Raw genomic sequence first — 20338 nt, forward strand, 5'->3', positions numbered from 1 at the left:
TTTCCTGTTTGATGCACTTTCTGTCAAAACGGCCTCCATCTGATTCGGAAACAAAAGCTGTGGTAAAGCTGAGGTGTATACGCTGGAGACAGCCATTGCACATGCACAAATGACAGCACATGTGCAGATGACAGTTTCAGTAAATTTGATTTTGGCATGGGGAATCAGGTAATGTGCATCCTCACAGCAGGTAATGTGCATCTTCACAGCCTTCTAAGTCAGGGAACTTAGAAGGCTGTGAGAATGCACGTTACCTGATACATCCTCCAGGGCTTTTCCCAAGCAGAGAATGTGTTTGCATGAAGCCAACCTCTCCTTCACCCTCTTCATGCCGCTTCTAGTTCTGGGAGACAAGGAGCAGGGATGTTATGTACTGAGTTGAATAGGATCCAAAATGCAGCAGTCTGATTGGTCCTAGAACAATAGGATTCAGAATGCAGCAGTCTGATTGGTCCTAGGACAATAGGATTCAGAATGCAGCAGTCTGATTGGTCCTAGAACAATAGGACCCAGAATGCAGCAGTCTGATGGGTCCACAGAAGCCACCCAATCCAGCTCCAGGTGGAAGTGAATCCGCAACCTGATTGGCCTACAGGAGAATCCCGGAATTAGCCAATCACGTGGGGCCCATTGTGTAAATAATGTATATAAAGCAGACATTCTGGGGGAACTTCCTTTTTTTTTCTTAAAAGTATAAAGTGGTATAGAAATGAAAGGAACAACGACAGCAACAGCAACAACTAGCCTAGCCCAGGTGGTGGGCAAGCAGGAAACAAAAATATGAAGGGCTGTGGATATGAAAGTGAGCTCATCCACTGACCCTTCGCAGAGGAAATCCGATAAGGCTTAAATGGTTGCAGAACTGCACCCTTTGACCACATGCACGTTTCCTACAGCTACCCCCCAAACTATTTATTGATCTGCTCTGGAATGATTTCATAGCATGTGAAAACTTGCTACTGAATTAGCATGGTGTAGCAATTGGACTTTGGGAGGCTCCTGGAGGCAGGGGGTGGCAGGGTGGGATGCGGGAATCTGCAGTAACAGCTGAGGCCATTAAATAGATCTATATCTCCGGAATTGCTGAAGCTGGTCCACATCTGCTTGGTGTTTCGCCAAAGGAGCAGCTCACTTGGGTAGTATATATAGAAAGATTGAGTGGGAGAGGGTGGGGGTGGGAGAAACTAAGCACTTCTGGGTAGGCTTTTGCAACCCTTGAAGTACTAGAATGGGGAATGAACTCTTTGCATCACACAAAAATAAAGGCAAGTATGTCGCTTGATCTCTGCTGGCTGCAACACACAAGCCAGACACAAGTCATTCATCTGACTTCAGGAACACTTTTAGAAGACTCTTTGGGAACCAGCCTCAGAATTAGAACAGCATTTGGTGGCTTACCGGTGCCTTTGCCATGTGGATTATGTTGTTTGCAAACTGTGAAATGCCAAGATGCCAAATCCTTTTGTTGCTGGAAAACACCCCCTTTTGTTGACCAGATGCCGCCAGCTATTTATTATTGTTGTTTCTCTGCAAGGGCTTTGCAAAGCACGAGCATGTGCTATATGGGATTAACCCTGCCGGCACACAGGCACCCACCACATGAGGCACTGCCAATTAAACTGTCAAATGTCAGGAGAAAGCAATAGGTCAGACTGATGGTAAAGCTTTCGTCTTTCTGTGATCGGCGTGAATCTGTTTTTAACTAGTCTTTGAGTAACAAAGAAATAAAAAAACACCACCACCTTGGGATACATTTGTAAAGATCCATACCTGTGCATTTGTTTCTCAGGGGTAAATAGGCAACCATCTCCTGTGATCTAAGATGCTGTCTGGTGGCATGTTCTACTATGCAGCACATTTAAAACACAGAATGATAGGCTCATACACTTGCCTTATTATTATCCTGGTGTCAACCTGGGGCCAAGAATGATTTAGGCTGCAATCCTAAACACACTTTCCTGGAAGTAAGTACCATTGAACTCAATGGATATTGCTTCTCAGTAAGCCATAAATAGGATCACACCGTTAATAATTTGGTATAACTCTGTGCTGCTATACCATTCCCTAAGTTAGACATATAAAAATACTTTATAATCTTCCTTCATGTTTCTCACTGTGTTAGAGCAGGGGATGGAAAGAGCTCTTACTACAGTCATAAATGGTACACAAAGAAATGTGCTTTTGGCTTAGATCCAGAGATATGTGGGGAAGCTTTTACACATGTAGCCAGTTGGTTTTTTTTCACTCTCTGCTGCACCATCAGAAGTCAAGGTTTTTAAAAGTTGCTTGAAAAATTGGCTAGGAGAATTTGGGGGAGAGAGAATTCTCAGTTTTGTGATATACATTTGTCCTTTTATCTTGTTGTGATCCAGTTTTAAGGCAATTTTACTGAATGTTGTTTCCATTTTTACTATTCTATTTTTATTATAAACTGCCTTAGAGAGTTTTTTTATTTTAAGTGGTTTTCATTTTAAAATACATAAAGATATGTTGTGTGTGTTTGAAGCTCTCTGCAGAAGATCAATGTCTTCTACAAAGTTGCAGGCTTTTCTTTTGCAGACCTAAAATCGATTCAAATTAGAAAATGCTGAAGATGCATTCACATATTCAAATACAACCAGGGAACAAAATTTTAAACCCCACAAAATAGTTTTATAGCTTCAACTCACAAAGAGAAAGCAGCAACAGCGTAGGGAATAGACTGAGCTGTGATCAAAGAAAACACTGGTCCAAATCACACATGTGCCATGAATTCCCTAGATGCCCTGAGGCATGTGACTGATTTTCAGCATCCCAGAAAGGAATAGCTGTATTGACCAGTTGTTGACTTGTGAGCTAGAGTCAGGAACTGGCCTCCTTGAAAAGCTGGCAGCACCCACCAGTGATGTTTGCCCTGGGCACCACTTAATATCCTACCTTCTCAGCATTATGAGCATGGACGTAGCCAGGGGGGCAGGGAGGGGCAGCTGCCCCCCTAAATCAATAAAAATACATAGCATAATGTAGGTTCTGCCTCCCCATAACAAAAGGCTTGTCCTCCCCCCACAAAAGTCCTGGCTTCGCCCATGGTTATGAGTTCACCAAGCACATTTCACAAAGCAATGCATTGTGGGAAATTAAAATGATGGGTCTCACCTACTCACCTTTGCTCAGAGAGCTGCTGCCCACTGGCACTGCTGCCAGGTGCATTAGAGTACATTTTGCACAGTTCCCTCAGAAATTATTATTATTTGCATACATACGTCCATGAGCACAGTGCTTTGCAGAGTACAAGAAGACCCAGGGAGCTTGCAGTCTAAATACATCCCTACACATCCACCATCGTCATCATTATTTATCATCAGTGCAAAGTTCAACTGCATGTTCTGCAGTGCCCCCCCCCCCAGGAGTGAAACTTAGCTTTTGCCACCAAGAGCTCAGCTGAAATTAGAGCCCTTTAAGAATCACAGTTGTTTGGAGAGGCCACCCATGGGAATGTTTTTATTTTGTATGTTCATGTCAAATATCTTTTCATTCTATCTTTGTTACGTTTTCAGTATATAGATGGGTGATCTTTGTTTCAGCACTACTCTTTTACATGTGTAGTGATGGGGAAGAGGGTGTGTTAGCTGACAAAACAAGGTACAAGCCAATCCTCCATCAATAGTAAATATTGTTGTGAGTTCGGGAGGCAGGATTAGGCTGTACGTCTGAGTCCCTTCTAATTCCTGGATCCAGCAAGGATTCAGTTGTTGGAGTGGCCAGGCCATCTTCTTGGTAATGGCAACTAAGGAAGGGTCATTAGGGTAACAAAGGAAGTGGCTCTGTGCCAGACGTCAAATGGGTAGGCCCCTCTCCCTCAACCTGTTGATAGTCAGGAGGACAAAAGCACTAGCTGAGGGGTGTGTGTGTGTGTGTGTGTGTGAGAGAGAGAGAGAGAGAGAGAGAGAGAGAGATGGCTACCAGCAGGCAGAAGGAAGAAGGCCGAGAGGGAAAGCCAAGCTTAATTTCTTTTTATTATTATTATAATTTATTAAATAGTAAATTTTATTCGTATTTTCCACACAACAACAACAACAAAGCACAAAAAATAACAATACACAAAAACAAGCATATAAAAAAAATCCAAATCTTACAAATTAATAATATAAACACTAAAAAGGAAAACAAACATTGACGTCCACCAATCCCACAGCACCTCCTTTGCCTCTCATTCTATCTTCCTGTTGCCAAGCTTAATTTCTGCTTGAATCCAAGGCTTAGGCTATGAGAGAAATTGAAGTCCTTCTCGGGGTGTTAATGCTGTGAGCCCCTCCAATGGGGACTCAGGTTGCATATCTGTATCCTCATTTGCACGCTTTGGACTCCGCTTCAAAAATTGCGCGCCTCCTCCATTGGTCTCCGTCGAGCCCCCCCCCCCCCCCCCGCTCTGGAGAAGCGCGCTCAACTTTCTTCCCAGTGAACTTGCCTGTTGCTCCAGCCGGCCCCCCCCCCCGCCCCTCCCAGAAAAGAAAAGCGCGCCGGGGGTGGAGGCTGCTCCACGCTGCTGCTCCTCCCTCCCGCCTCCTGGCTCTGGCGGGCCGGCTCCTTTGTACGCCCGGCAGAGGCGGAGGGGCGCGCAGGGCAGCTCCATCCTGGCTCCTACCTCGACGCGACCATGAAACTTCAGGCGGCGGCGCCCGCGCCTTTTCTCCCGCTCCGCCCGTTGCTGCTGCTGCTGCCGCTGCTCCTGCAGGCTGTGGCAGGACGAAGCTCCGCTTACGGCAACCGCTACGCCGGGTAAGTGTGCCGAGCGCAGCCCTCTCTAACCCAGTGCCTCTCCAGAGGCTGCTGCGCTCCAGCTCCCCTCATCCCTGACCATTGGGCGCGCTGGCTGGGGCTCATGGGAGCAACGTCTGGAGGCGCACCAGGGCGCGGAAGTAGCGCCTCTCTTGCTCTCATCTTGCACTTTGCACGGGCTGATGGCAGCCACTGTTGGGGAATTGTGAATCGTTATAATTGTCTTCTTGGATTTAGAGTCGGAGGACCTTGATTGTTCATATCTCACTTCTTTAATTACTTCAGTCAGGGTGAGGGAACCGTGGCTTTCGAGATGTGGTTGGGTTTTCAGGATGGCCAGTGCAATTCTAGGGATGTCTGAAAGTCTCATCCTCCTTGGCCGCTGGCCATGCTGTCTGGGGACTAAACTAAGTTCTGCAATGTATGGAGGTTCCTTGCAGAAAGCCCTTGAGTCTTCAGGAATATACACCTGAAAGTATGAATGCTAATAGGCATTCTACTTTGCTGATAAGGCTCGGTTTCCAGACCCTTTTAGCATCATAGTCACCCTCCTCTGCGGTCCTTCCAGCTTCTCAATATCCTTCTTGAACTGGACCCAGGACTCAAAGTGGAGTCTGACCAAGGCAGAATAGAGCAAGATTATGACTTCCCTTGATCTGGATGTTAGACTCCAGTTGATGCAGCCTAAATTGCATCAGCTTGCTTTTTTTTTTTTTTTTTTTTTTTTGCTGCTGCATTATACTGTTGACTCTTGTTAAGCTTGTGGTCTGCTAAGACTCCTAGATCCTTTTCACATTAGATGATTTTGTGCAGGGCTCCCCCCCCCCCCAGCTGGAACTTTCCGGAACTCAGTTCCTGCACCTCTCAGGTGGGTGCCATTGCCATTATAAGAGAACAAGGGAGATATCCATGGTGAGTTCTGGCACTTCTTTTTCTAGAAAAATAGCACTGCATACAATAATTTGAATTTACAAATTGCAATGCATCGTGGCAAACCACAGCTCTTGGAATTGGCAGTGCAAGCTGACCTATGTCAGACAAGTAAGTCCTGTTGAGCTAAACAGAACTTACTCCCAGTTAAGTGTGTACAGTATATAAGACTGAAGCCTAAGACTTGAAGCCTTAGACACAGAGAAAAGTAGCCAGAACAGAAATGAAGATTCCTTTTGAAGTGAATTATTTTTCGTCTTTTAGCTCAATCCCCACAATTCCCACAAACTTGTGCACAGGGTTGCAACCTTAACGTTTACTCAGATGGAAGACCCATTGATATTAATGATGGACAACCTATGCTAATAAAGGTGGCCACTGATTAAACCAAAATGGATTGATCCAGATTGTTGTTATTAACATCTATAAGCCCCACCACGGCATTGCTCTCTGTGTGACTCAGAAGCATAACATGACAGACTACAATTAAATTTTGTTCTCTTTTTTCTTGTACATGTTTTTGTTGCTAGCCATCTTGAAACCTTGGTGAGAATGCAGGGTATACATTCTGAAAACAAACAAATAAAATAAAACATTTAAAGACCCATAAGCAAGTAACCAAATAGGTGTGAAATGACCCAAGAACTAGGCTGGCATGATACTGGCAAGAGGAAGATGCAGGTGAAAATACAATACGTTCCACCCCCTACCCACCTCCCCAAGATGGAATGGCAGATAATACTTAGAGCAGGACGGAGCAGAACTTCAAGTCCACCGCCAGGCCAGAGCAACAGAGTTCTCTTCATTCCAGTTGTGGAGATTGTCGTTTCACTAATGTAGTCAAATAATTCCTTGAAGCCCAGAACAGCTGCTGTGCAAATCCAACTTCCGCTTTTGAATTTTTCTGATGCCTTTTACCAGCACTAGCTCCAGCTTAGAAGGGATGGGGACCCTGTGGCCTTTTAGGTATTTTTTGGATTCTGCTATCACTAATGATTAGGGATGGAAGGAGTTTTAGTCCAGCCACATCCGGCGAGCCAAAGGTCCCCCATCTCTGCTATAGTGGAAGCTCCTACCAACAACTAGTTTTAGTACAAATGCAAAATCCTTTCCTCAATAGCTGTAGCCTTAGCACTTCCATAGCTGGGAACTAGGGCAGATACCATGGCTCATGTTTATTATGTAGAAGAAAGACTAGGAGATGGGAAAGATTTCATCGGAGGCTCTGGAAAGATGCTACCCGTCAGGGTAGATAATACAGAGATCATCAGACACATTATAGAACACCTTCCCATGTCCCCAGCCAAAGCTCAGCCAACTGAACTACAAATATGCTTCCTTAAGTGGTTCAATGTTATATTTTTGTGTTTAAGTGCCTTTAAAAATTACACAGTTGGCATTAACAATTATGCATCCTGTATCACATAGTTTGCAACCTGCTTTTTGCAAAGTAGACAAGATAGAAAAATAATTTTCACAAGTGACCCTGGAATACAAGGGAAATGTCTCATATTGGAAAGATGCTTTAAACAAAGTTGAGCATTGACTTTCATTATTGCAGTAGGCTCTTCTGTTAAATGCCAAGAATTTACCCACTGTGTTTTTCTGTCTATAAGATGCCTCCATGTATAAGACACCCCCTATTTTGGGGGACTCAGATTTAAGAAAATGAGGGAGATGTATCCGTGTATAAGCCCCCCCCTAATTTTTGACATTATTTTTAGGGGGGAAACCTAGTCTTATGCATGGAAAAATACAGTACTCCTTCCCCACTTTAATTCTGTTTAGTGTGGACAACCAGATAGTGCATGTTCTCAAAATAACTGGCTGTGGCTTCAGAAATTGCTTACCTTATAGAGCAATGCTAGTAAAACGATACCTTTTTCAGTGCACAATCTGTGTAGGATTCATTCAAAGTGGTGCTTTTTTAGGTGGTTCAAGATGAGCAGAAAGAAGTCAGAATGGCCTTGCCCTTTTCATTTTTATTAAAGTACTAAGGCTAGCTAGGCATGCGAATTCCACAGTTAAAACACAACCATTCACTGAAGTTTAAAAAACATTCCATACGCTTTAGGAGAAGAAAGTACATGGAACGGGTAATACGATATAAAGGATTTCACCCCTAGGTCACTAGCAGTGACAGGGCACTTAACACATGACAGCTGCTTTCTGGTCTGAGTCCAGTGCCTACTTGCAGGTATCTTCCTGGTGAAAAACAACCCCCCACAATTTTGACCCTTCCTGATGATGTCAAGACAGGCCAAAAACTTAACGAATGCTTAAAGAAGATTGCTTAGGCTTGTGATTAGTAGCACAAGAACAAAGTTCACTGGAGGAACGATAGGCAAGCTAGAACTTCAGCTATTGAGGGGATTAAAAAAATTGTAGAGAGCAGTTGTTGCCAGTACAATGAAATTAGTACCCTTTGTGAACAATAACAGCAGGTCCACATTATTTAAGTTGCCTTAAGGCTTCGATGAAGCCTTCAGGTTTAAAGTTTCCCACCACATCAAATCCCTTTTGTAACTACCATAGTTCTCTCTCTGTCATACTGTAAAAGTGCTTCAGGGCTCTTGAACAATGAATCCATGTTGCTGTTACTCTTCTGTTGTGGTAAATGCAAACCTCTGTCCTCAGAGAAGTATAAAATTTGGGAGTTGGAAGGGGCCTTTGAGGTAATTTAATCCCACCCCCCCACCCCCCGCTCAGTGCAGGATTATTGCATCCCTGACAGATGGCCATGCAATTTCTTGCTTCATCTGTTCTATACATTTAAAGCAGTATCATGCTACCTTAAACAGGCATGGCTTCCCCCAAGTAATTCTGGGAACTGCAGGGTGCTGAGAGTTGTTAGGAGAACCTTATTCCCCTCACAGAGCTACAATTCCCAGAGTTCCCTGGGAAGAGGGATTAATTGTTAAACTACTCTGGAAATTGCAGAGGCGGAACCACAAAACTACTTAACAATAAAAGGAATACACAGTCTTAACCTAACTTCAGTGGGATTGCACTGGAGTAAGTTGGTTATGTAGCTTATAAATTACAATGTGCAATTTATTGTATTAAGCAAAGTAAAATCCGATGATTGACATGAGCTTTTTATAAAGTTTGTGAATACTATAATGCAGGATAAAAATAGATTCTTGCCAAACATCCATACTATTTAGGAATTATTCATAAAAGTGTTCTCAAACAGACACTAAAGAGAGATCCATTTATCATTTATATTTTAATTTTAAGTGATAGTTTTTACTTTAAACATTAAAGGTTTTAGATACTAGTTAAAACTGGGCAGGCAGTATACCCTTGTAAAAGCTTTGTTATTATACAGTGGTTATTGGAAGAGTCACCATTTTCCAGAAAAAGATTTGTTTGGCAGTAAATTCTTCATCAATCAAAGATCTCAACAAGAGTCATATGATTGCCTTACAACACATTCCTTATACAGTTAACTCAGAAAAGTTTCACTAACTTCAGTGAGACTTAGTCTTAAGTAAGTGTACATAGGATTTCAGCCTTGGACTATGTACAGAACTTGTGCAGGGGGTGGGACTTCCATTCTGTTTATATAAGAAGAATAAATTGAATTCTGAAGATGGCTGTAAATAAGATGAATTTTTCAAAATAAAAATTTGATGCATTTATTTATAAAACAATGTATGCACTACTGTTCCCATCCAAAAAGGAACTGATGGCCAACAAAGTATAAACAAGTACAAAAACAACCCAAAACAGCCAAGTCTAAAAGCGGAATCAAAAAAACAAAAACAGCAGAGAGAGCTAGAGCTCACAATATATAAATTTAATCAGTAGCGGGCAGCAGTGCTCACCTAACCTCCTGACAGCTGAATTGCTGCTGCTTACTGGGAGGGAAAAGTAGTGGTGAGATCAGTGTGGTGGAAACACATAGGCAGAAGCAGTCCAGTCGTCCTGATAGTGCATTTGCACCACACTGACCTCCTCATCCCCACGGCCCTTCCTCTCTGTTTGTTTGTTTGTGCAGAGTGGTTGCATCCCATTCTTCAGCCATAAAGCCTCCTCAGAAGGCTTACATATACTCAGATAAAACAGTTTCTTTTTGCAGTATTACCGTTGAAAAGATAAGGCACAAAAGAAAAAAGGAGGGAGGCCGGAGGAAAAAAGCAAACTCAAGCAGAAGTCAAATAGTAATTCTTATAAAACCACCTGGAACGGAGACAATTCAAGAGCAGCAGATGGTGTTGGACTTTGTTGGACTCCATCATTGTTGATGGAATGAGCACTGTTTCCTATCTTCCCTGCTTAGGGAAGCTTTTAATGTTTGACGCACTATTGTATTTTAATATTTTGTTGGAAGCCGCCCAGAGTGGCTGGGGAAACCCAGCCAGATGGGCGGGGTATAAATAAAAAAATTATTGTTGTTATTGTTTACAAAATGTAAGTTCTTATTATCTCATTCATCCAAGCAGGTACAGTGCTCGGCTTGTCCTTATCTGCTTTGTTGCTTACACTTGGGGAAAAAAGGGAAAAAAGTCTCTCTCTCTGGCCCCAACATCTGTAATCCTACTGTTGTAATCCATCATGATGTCAGAGCAGATCCTTCCTGAAATCCATACCTCAAAGGAACCAAAAGCCATGTAGGTTGAAAAATAGGTTTTCATTTTAACCCTAAACTGTAAGAGTTTTACCTTGGAAGTTAGTACTTTAAAATGAGTGTCAGATATGTTGTAAAAAAAGAGGTGTGGGCACTTGAAGTTGTGGGTGAATTCTGACTATTTTTAATTGGCAAACCGCTTTCATGTGCTACAGCCCATTTCCTCAGATGCATCAAATATTAGCTCAAGTTTCACCCTTTCAGAACTGGGTCCAGAAATCCTTGGAAAGCAAGACCATTAAATTGGTTTAAGTGTATCAAACCTCCCTTCCTCTGGGTCTGCACATTGCCACCTGCCCTCTCCTTCTCCTGCATGGTCACAAGGAGATTGGAAGTTTCAGCTTCCATTTTAAATGAACCACAGTTTTGTGTGTTTTTCATGGTTAGTGAAAATAAGCCAGGTTCACAAACTGTTGTTTGAAATTGGCCTGTTTCCTAACCATACTTAAGCTTAACATGACATGGCCTATTATGTTTAAGCAAAAGCAAAAGCCACAGTTTCCCAAACCCTTTGTAGCTGCACTAAAGAAAGAGGAGTATGAAAGCCCAATGCTTGTTGCAGTTCATTCTTGTCATGCTAAACCATGGTTTAGTGCATTATCCAAAATGGCTTTAGTACTGTTCATCAGACGCTCTCCTTTAGCAACTATTCATTTTTATCAACAGCTAAGGTTAGCTATTGGAGATCTAATTTTTAACTTGCTTGTTTCTCAGACATCCCCATAGTTCCCTACCAGGCTTACTGCAGGAACTAGAAGTATTCCTTGGGGTCTTGTTCACTCAACTCTGAACCTATAAATTGTTTTTGCGATCATTTTCAGCTATAAATTGGGTAATACAGTAATTCCCAGGTGATTGCAGGTTTTACTAGCTTTCCTCCAGTTAAGACTTACAACAATAACAACTATCTAAAACATTTTACCAGTAAAATGGCACAATACATGATGGGATCTCTCAACATTTATGTCTTTATCCTTTAAAGCAGTTGCAGGGTGTTCTGGATTTGAGTGGAGCGATGACGTGGGGGGGGGGATTAACCCTTTCCCTGTACCATTTTCCTGATCTAAAGACCACCTCCTAAGCTGGTTTTGAATTGTGGAGGGGAAAGTAGAGGGCTTTAATAATACACACAACCTCTAACTGTATTCCTACCAATGTTAATAAAACTAAACACCCCTTTAGTTTTAGAAAGAGTAGCTAAGCAGTATTACAAAAGGTAAGGGAAGCAGGCCCCTAACCCAAAGTTTATGGGGGGATAATTTTCCTCCCCTATGCCACTGCTCTTATCAGATGAGTGATCCCTAGAACTACTTAAAAGTAAAAAATGCATTGGGAAATATGTCATCCCTGGCTCCCAGAGTGAATCCTTTCAGAGTAACACCCTAAGCATTTAACACAGTGCCTGGGGGTGGTGGTTATAAATCTAAAATACATCACATTGTTAAACTGTAGAACTTAGTACCGTTGCCTCCAACTTTTATCCAATGAAAATAGGGACGTTCCATTCCATGATGATAATTTTACCCCACACATCTTATTGGGCACTCTGGGCAGCTTCCAGCATATATAAAAACATAGTAAAACAATAAACATTTACAAAAACTTCCCTATAGTGGATTGCCTTCAGACAGGCTTGGGGGTTGGATAACCCCGTATCCTCCAACATTTGTCCAATAAAAATAGGGACATGCTGAGGAAAAGCGGGAGATTCTGGGATCAAATCAGAAACCAGGACAGCTTCTGTAAATCAGGGACGTCCCTCGAAAACAGGGGCACTTGGAGGGTCTGCAGTACTACAAATGTTGTGGCAGCCTCCAAAATGTAGAACTTTCAGAGTAGATTAGACAGACTCATGGATGATAAGACCATGTGTACTACCTCAATATTGGAGGTAGTTCTGAATCCTGGTTGATGGGGAACACAACTGGGAAGAGTTGTGTTCTTGCACTCATGCCCTTCTTGGGGACTTCCCATAGACATCTGGTTGGCCACTGTGAGAATAGGATGCTGGAATAAGTGCGCCTTTGGTCTGACCAGCAGCGTTCTTCTTATGTTCTTAACCTGGTTATTTGTTAGAAAGCCCTACTATGCTCACTAAAACTTGGGAGTATCTCACTAGCCCCCTTCAAGCTTTATACATGTGAAGCGGGGTTCCCTGTGATGAGGGGGACAGTGAGGCTGTGCTACTGGCTCCAAGAGCACAAGGCTTCCCATGGCTCCACACTCACCTAGGCATGGATTTCTGCAGAAGGAAAGCCTATGCTCAGATCTCTAGGCACTGTGCAGTGGAACTCTTAATTGGACAGGGTTCCAGCCTCCAGGAAAGCCTAAGGACATTGGTGTTCTCTAATCACATAGGCAAACATCTGCACCTAATGTGCAGGTGTCAAAGGTGGGGGAAGCTACATTACCTCAGTTTGCTGCCTAATTAATACCTTGCTGTCTACCACTGTGGAACTTAAAAAGGTAAAGGTACCCCTGCCCGTACAGGCCAGTCTTGCCAGACTCTAGGGTTGTGCGCTCATCTCACTCTAGAGGCTGGGAGCCAGCGCTGTCCGCAGACACTTCCGGGTCACGTGGCCAGCATGACAAGCTGCATCTAGCGAGCCAGCGCAGCACACGGAACGCCATTTACCTTCCCGCTAGTAAGCGGTCCCTATTTATCTACTTGCACCCGGGGGTGCTTTCGAACTGGTAGGTTGGCAGACGCTGGGACCGAGCGACGGGAGCGCACCCCGCCACAGGGATTCAAACCGCCGACCTTCTGATCGGCAAGTCCTAGGCGCTGAGGCTTTTACCCACAGCGCCACCTGCGTCCCAATATGTGGAACTTAGTTCCTAGTAAAAATACAGAGGGACAGCCTATTTTAAATTGATCACTCACTGAAAAGATCTAATGGCATGTGCATTTGCTTGAGAAACGCTTGTTTTTAGATGCAGACATAGCCTAGCAGTGGTGCATTTATCCAGTTTTTCACCTTTGTCTTATAAAAGTTAACCGAAAGTATGCTGATCTTCATGAAATGTGTATGTGGCATATTACAAAGTGAGAGAGGCAAGTTTCTTTTCCATTTTAACAACTGTAGGAATAGCAGAAGCACAGCTGAAATGGTATTGGAATGGAACGAGGACTGCACAATGCCTCGGGGAGAAAGAAAAGAGATAGCGTAAAATTAACTATTCCAAAAAGATTTTATTGTGTGCAGTAAAGGACTGAAAGCTGGCAGCTTTTGCTGCGCAATCAAATTGCATGTGCGGTACTTACCTTTCAACTGGCAGTTAGGTACCAGATGTTGCCCTACAACAAAGGAATATCAGAGACAAGCCATACTGGAATAATCAGCGTGTTAATTTTAAGCAGAGATCACTTGCCTTTTTTCTTGTTTAAAAAGGGGGAAACTCTTATAATGTTACATTAAACAGACCAACTGTCATCAACATCACTCATGAATTATTTCCCTGTAGTTCAAGAATCTGACGCCGTCCAGATGTGTTGAACTCCAACTCCCATGAACCCCAGCCTGCATGGCCAGTGGTCAGGGATGATGGGAGTTATAGTCCAGTAACAGCTGGAGAGTCACAGGTTCCCCAAACCTACAGTAGCTTTTCATGCATTCACAGGTAGTTGAAGAGGTCTTCGCCGGCACCCACAGGAACCCCTCCTCCTAGCTATCTTTTTTGTAACTCACTTTATTTATTTTTTTACAATCAAGCAGTGTATAAATTTTATTTATTAAGCAAACAAACATTTTTTCAAAAATCAAAGTACTTAGGGCATGAACAGATAAATCCGATGTTTACAAACAAAATATTTTCCAGCCCAAGTCTATAAATTGTTCTGCTAGCTGAGTAACTAATTGGACCAACCCATAAGGCATACATTTCTCAAAACTACGTAAATTAATAATCCGTGGGAAGCAATAATATTACCATTATGCCATTATTTAGGGTCTCTTGCCTGAACCAATGATATAAATTATTATAGAGAAAATCCAGCCAAAGTTAAGCAGCCTCAAATCCCATTAAAACCAATGGGATCAGTTATTAACTTTGGAAAAATCTATTGTATGTTAACTTTCATTCCTAGTAAAACTTGTATAAATAACAGTTGCATCAGAAGCTGCAGTTTCAATAATTGACAAGAAGGAACGGTCTTAAGGAGTATGCAGCTAAACAGCAACTCAGCTGCTGCCTTGAATTTGCAGGATTGAAATTGTACATACATAAGGTATATAATGTAAATTTCACATTAGTAAACATATCTTATAAGAGTTAAAAATGCATACAGCAAATAATTAAAAAGTCTTTTGAAAATCTCATGCTGGATGAATGAATTATGTAAATAATTTAAAATATAGTAGATCCAATAGAACTACATTTTTGGCAAAACGAATACAGTATTTACTCACATCTTTTCCCCACATTGAGATAAGGTTTCCTGTGGAAGTTATCCCAGTGGTACAATCCCTGATTCCTAAATTCCAATTCTAGAAAAAGTCTTTGTTAAAAAAATATTGAAATCAGGAAACCAGGTCAACCATTTCATTTCGGTCACTTGATATTCTAGCCTTAATCCTAAAGTCATTAATAAGCCTTCATACGTTTGAGCCTAATTAAAATTACATATTGTTATTAAGTACATATCATCTCCATGGTGAAAAGAGAAAGGTTCAAAAGTCTAGCTATCTGAAGAATACCAAGTTTAACCTCTGGATTTAGCAACTGATCTGTAGGTGTCTTATTGCCTCCACACTTCTGACAGGCTAACTAGCTTGCAGTAAAACATATGTGTATATTAGAATTTGTGTGAAGCAGCAGGAAACTGTCATGTTCAGTTTTCTCTCTGCTTCAGATTAAACACTTAAGTGCTTTTATCTCCGCAGTTCACAACAAGACATGATGCACAGTGCAGCTAAAGGGAAAACAAGATGTGGTCTCTGCTCATTAGCAGAAAAACAGATTTATACATTTCAAATTGAAGGGGAGGGGATATTATATGGCAACAGCCGAGCATAAATCTTGACTTTTCTCAAGAGGTTGACTGTTTGGTGCCAGCTTACTCTCAGATACATCAGCTGCATTTTAATATAACTTGTACCTTTTTCAGTGAAGCCACTATGCAGTTGTTCTGTCATCCGAACTAAATGATGTACACTGTACCAATTAGAAAACTCCAGTTATGTTTGTTCATGTATATTTATCAGTTCATGACTCCCAACACCAAGTCATGACTCATAGGAGGAAAACAGTCCTCAGGGTACACCTGCATGAGAAAATGTTACAGTATATGTACTAATTTGGAAGTATGAGAAGTCGTCACCTTGTGAAGCAAGAATCAAGAAGCTACTGCTTGCTCCCAGTAGGTGGGTTCTTAATGGGGTTGACTTGAGTCAAACTGCTTGGGAAATTTTCATGTGGGAAAACTGTGCAGTCCATACATTTTGCTCCATACAGATACACCTGAGACCAATGAGATAGCTGACCCTCAGGGTGCTGTGTATGTTAACGTTCCAGGAATACGAGTAAGAGCATGCACATAATTGCATAAAAGAGCCTTGGGTGGGCATAGCTGGGTTTGAATTAATTTGGAAGCAAGTGTGGATAAAATTCTTCAAGCGCATATAGCCTCAAGCTCGTAGGCAGTTATGTGCCTTGTTAACTTTATCTGGCATCAGTGAGAGTCTGGGAATCTGAAGCTCAGGCAATGCCTATGAAAGTATGAGGCACATTTTGCAAATGTTGCCTGTCTGCGCTAATAACCACATTCATTTATTGATATGGAAAGGTGGTTTTAAAAATCCAGTATTATTTCCCCCCCCCTCAATTTAAACATATTTTTCCAAATACCTGTGAGATTATATCTAGCACTATATAGTTCCCCCGTAGGGTCCTCAGTTTGAAAAAAATATATACACATTTGTAAGCTAGCCAGAGGCACTTATACATAACCCTCCGTAATGAGGTTATGTGTGGGTGGTTGAAGTATAAGTATCATAGGGATTGGGCCTGGGGCTGTATGTCTGACTGCTGAATTAAGTAAATTACTGCTGGTGGTGCAAACAGTGAATAGCTTTCCTTTTCAGAGTCACTAATTTAATCACCCTCTAAAGTGATTTATTAACTATAAAGCTATAATCTGCATACTCTTTAAAGCACATCCATATGCTTGGTTATAAGCAGCACTGTCAGTATGTGGAAGAGAGGATAATGTTTCATTAAAACCTCAAATCCGACCACACTTAACCGAGACCTTCTTCCCCTTTTCTCCTCCAACCTCTATCAACTATGGGCTCATCCACACTCGTGCTTGCCCCGTACCTAGAAAACATGGTTCCTAGAGGTTTTCCATTTGCCACATTACATTCCCTGGCAAACCCCACTGTTTACTGCTGAATCAGGAAAAACAGGTGACTTCTGTTCCTCTACACCAGAGGTGTATCCTCCAGATGCTGGCATCCTCCAGATGCTTTAGACTGCACCTCTGATCATGCCCAACCAGCATAGCCAATGGTCAAGGATAATGGTTTTTTTAGTCCCAAGCATTTGAAGGGCAGTATTTTGGCTGCCCCTGCTCAACATCAACCTCCCTCCTGTTGTGGCCAACTCAGGTTTGTTTTTTGTCTTTTAATGGACATGGGCTGTGAACATACTAGCTGTCATGGCACTCACCATTTTTATTTCTTCAAAAGCAGCTAGGATTGGAAGAGAACCACACGAGGCTTGTTGCTCCAGAAAGTGCTTACATAACTTATTAGCATACACACAGGTTTCACTGATATTGGATGCCAATAAAGTTTGTAACAAAGGAAGGTGCTTTGAAAATATTGAGAACCAGAAAAACCTATGATCAACAGAAGAAAAGCAAGGGAAGCTTTATTTTGACCTATGCACATCTACTGTATATTTTGGAAAGTTGTTTGTTTGCTATGCATTTGGACACCTTTTATGAAATCACAACCAATTTTGGCATTATGGTTCTTGAGATCAAGGAGCAGGTTTTTGTCCATGTTCAGATATACTTGGACACCATTTTGAATCAAGACTGAACCTTTCAAAACTGTGGTGATTTAAAACTCTGATTTCAAAACAACATTGACTTTTTGGGTAATTCCCAAGCAACGCTGGCGATGAGGCTGCTGGTAATTTATATAGAACAAATAGCAAACTCAAAGAGTCCCTTCCTCAATTGTTGGCAGTTTAAGTGGACAAAAGTAAACACTAGCCTTCATGTCTGTAAACTAAGGTCTCTGTGTAACAGTTGAAGAGAAATGTGAAGACCCTGGCATATTTGTTATAAACACCCTATATTAATTACCGTATTTTTCGCTCTATAGGACGCACTTTTTCCCCTTCAAAAATGAAGGGGAAATGTGTGTGCGTCCTATGGAGCGAAGACACCATAGCCCCGCGACCCTCTCCCAGCTGGAGAGGTGATGCGCGGCTATGGCAGGAACCTCTACAGCCCCGTGTCACCTCTCCAGCCGGGAGAGCGCACACGGGGCTAAAGCAGCCTCCCGCGACCCTCTCCCAGCTGGGGAGGTGACGCGCTGCTATAGAGGCTCCTGCCATAGCTGCGTGTCACCTCTCCAGCTGGGAGAGGGTCGCGGGAGGCTGCTTTAGCCCCGCGCGCGCTCTCCCGGCTGGGGAGGTGACGCACTGCTATAGAGGCTCCTGCCATAGCTGCGTGTCACCTCTCCAGCTGGGAGAGGGTCGCGGGCGGCTGCTTTAGCCCCGCGCGCACTCTCCCGGCTGGGGAGGTGACGCACGGCTATGGCAGGAGCCTCTCCGCTGCGCCTTTCCGCTGCTCCCTGACCTGCTCTTTGGGGCTGGTGGTGGGCTTCCCCCCGCCAGCCCCAAAGAACAGGTCGAAAGGAACCTGAAGCCTGGAGAGCGAGAGGGGTCAGTGCACACCGACCCCTCTCGCACTCCAGGCTTCCAAGGTAGCCACCTGAACGCACCTTAAACGGCACCTTGTTTTAGAGCGGGAAAACAAGAGGGGGAAAGTTCTCCCCCTCTCTGTGCAGCGCCTCCTGCCGCTTCACTGAAGGGGCGCTGGGCAGAGAGGGGGAGAATTTTTCTTGTTCTCCCCCCTCTAAAACAAAGTGCGTCCTATTGTCCGGTGCGTCCTATCGTGCGAATAATACGGTAGTTTGTTTTTAAAGTACCATTATCTGCTTTACCCACCCAGAGATCAAGAAGGTCACTTTAATTGACTCGCTTCTTATGTTAACTACAGGCCTGAGCTAGCAAAGCATTCAGCATTCCAGAAACACGGGCTAATTCTCGAGTGCATTGCAACTTCTGCAAGTATCTGTCACTGTGTAGACTAAACGGTGTCAATTTATGTTCAATATGCACAGACACAAGATGTGAGGCAGTGGAGAATCTGGCATTAGGAATTAAATAATCTCAAGTCTTGGCACTAGGCTTTCAAAGGGTGCAGATAATTTGCGTTTGATGAGCTCTAGTATTTCAAACATCAGACCTTTTAAAATAAGATAGCCAAGAAGGGAGGAAATGTAGCATTTTACTTTTACCACAAAATATATTAACACTGAGTGAGAACATGTGACCATATATATACTGTTGAACTCCAAACTTCCATCAACTCTAGCCAGTATAGCCAATGGTAAAGGGTATGGGAATTGCAGTCCAGAAAATCACCAGGAAGGCCACAGTTTTCTATTTCTGTATTAATCCATCTGAAGCAGGCACATACCCAATATAATTAAGATTTTTGTAGGTCACCAGTCACTTCCAATATCTGTTCCCTATCTGACAATATCCTTTGAGCTACAGTGCTTCAGAATCAGGTTTTTATCTGCTTACACATACTCCATCTCCAAGCTATTTCCTTTATACAATAACCCTTAAGTTTTGGTGTTTCTTTGTTAATACTTTATTATTGGATAGGAAGAGATTATCTCTCCCCCCCCCCTTTCCAGAATTAATAAGAACAACAAGAAGCAAATATTCACAGCTTTTCATCCTTTTTAACAACTCGAAGCGGGAGAGTTCACATTTCTCCAGGTGATGGTATGAATTATTCAAGACATTGACATAAAAAAGGTGATACTGATTTGTGATCGGTATGTAAGCTGTAGTTAAATCTGCATCTACATTTTTATTGTTATCCTCCCTGCCTCTTACTTATGTGTCTTTTTGAAAAAAAGAATACTTAGGGTTTCATTTCAGTATTCCTTAACAGGGATAAAGTGCTACGGGTTGTTCCTGAGAATGAGAAAGCAGCAAAGACACTGAAGATCCTTTCTCAACAACTTGAGGTGAGTTTGGGGGCCTAGGATTGCTGTGGACTGAGGGACAGAATGAGCAGAGTGTTTCATCAGAGGTTTTTAAATATGTTCTGAAGGATCATTGACACACATATCTCTGTCTCAATCTCTATCTATCTATCTATCTATCTATCATCTATCTATTCATTCCGGCTTGTGGTCTGAAGGCACTTGAGGCCACCAAGTTGCTGAAGCTCAGTACTTCTGGGTCTGTTAAGAGCTTAGATGGCAGCTTACAGGCTTTCTGGGAGCCATATGCACATTACACTGCATTCAAAGAGGCAGTATATAAATGTAAGAACATGAATGAATGCTTAGGGAGGCTAGAAGAACTGAAGGATGGTGGTGGTGGTGGTGGTTGTGGAGAAATGGAGAAAAACATGAGAGAGATGGGCTGACAAAGAAAGTGAGGGTGAGACCAGAACAAAGCAATCCTGCGAACCCTTCCCACTTTTGTCTCTGGCCCCACCTACTGCCACTAACTGATTATCCCCAAAGGAAACTTCTTTGAGATTGTTGTTTTTACAATCAAGTGGTATATAAATTATAAATAAATACAGGAATGCAGCTTGATTGATAGGAATCCATAGCATAAGAAGCTACTTCATACAAGATTAGACTATTCATCCATTTAGCTCAGAATTGTGGCAGGAACTTCCAAATTGCTTGCCTGATTGTTTTAAATGAAGACACTAGGGATGGATTCTGGAACCACCTGTTTGCA

The 20338-nt window shown here is 42.6% G+C and overlaps 1 protein-coding gene across 4 annotated transcripts in view; it reads left to right on the plus strand.

Annotated features, from left to right (window-relative positions):
- Nucleotides 1-4456: 4456 nt before the first annotated feature.
- The window catches only part of CPA6 (carboxypeptidase A6), a 46214-nt gene continuing 30332 nt past the window's right edge, over nucleotides 4457-20338 (plus strand). The window contains exons 1-3 of one of the 4 annotated variants that reach the window (XM_083517605.1): nucleotides 4693-4758; nucleotides 10264-10304; nucleotides 19530-19605. In XM_083517605.1, the coding sequence (XP_083373731.1) occupies nucleotides 10303-10304; nucleotides 19530-19605 (78 nt within the window). In that variant the 5' untranslated portion in view covers nucleotides 4693-4758; nucleotides 10264-10302. Of the gene's footprint in view, nucleotides 4759-10263; nucleotides 10305-19529; nucleotides 19606-19754; nucleotides 19909-20338 lie in introns of those variants that run through there. The other 3 variants (XM_083517607.1, XM_083517604.1, XM_083517606.1) reach the window with 3 other exon arrangements.

This window comes from Podarcis liolepis (assembly GCF_965112155.1).
Source record: "Podarcis liolepis genome assembly, chromosome: 8".
In the NCBI taxonomy this organism is placed as follows: Eukaryota; Metazoa; Chordata; class Lepidosauria; order Squamata; family Lacertidae; genus Podarcis; species Podarcis liolepis.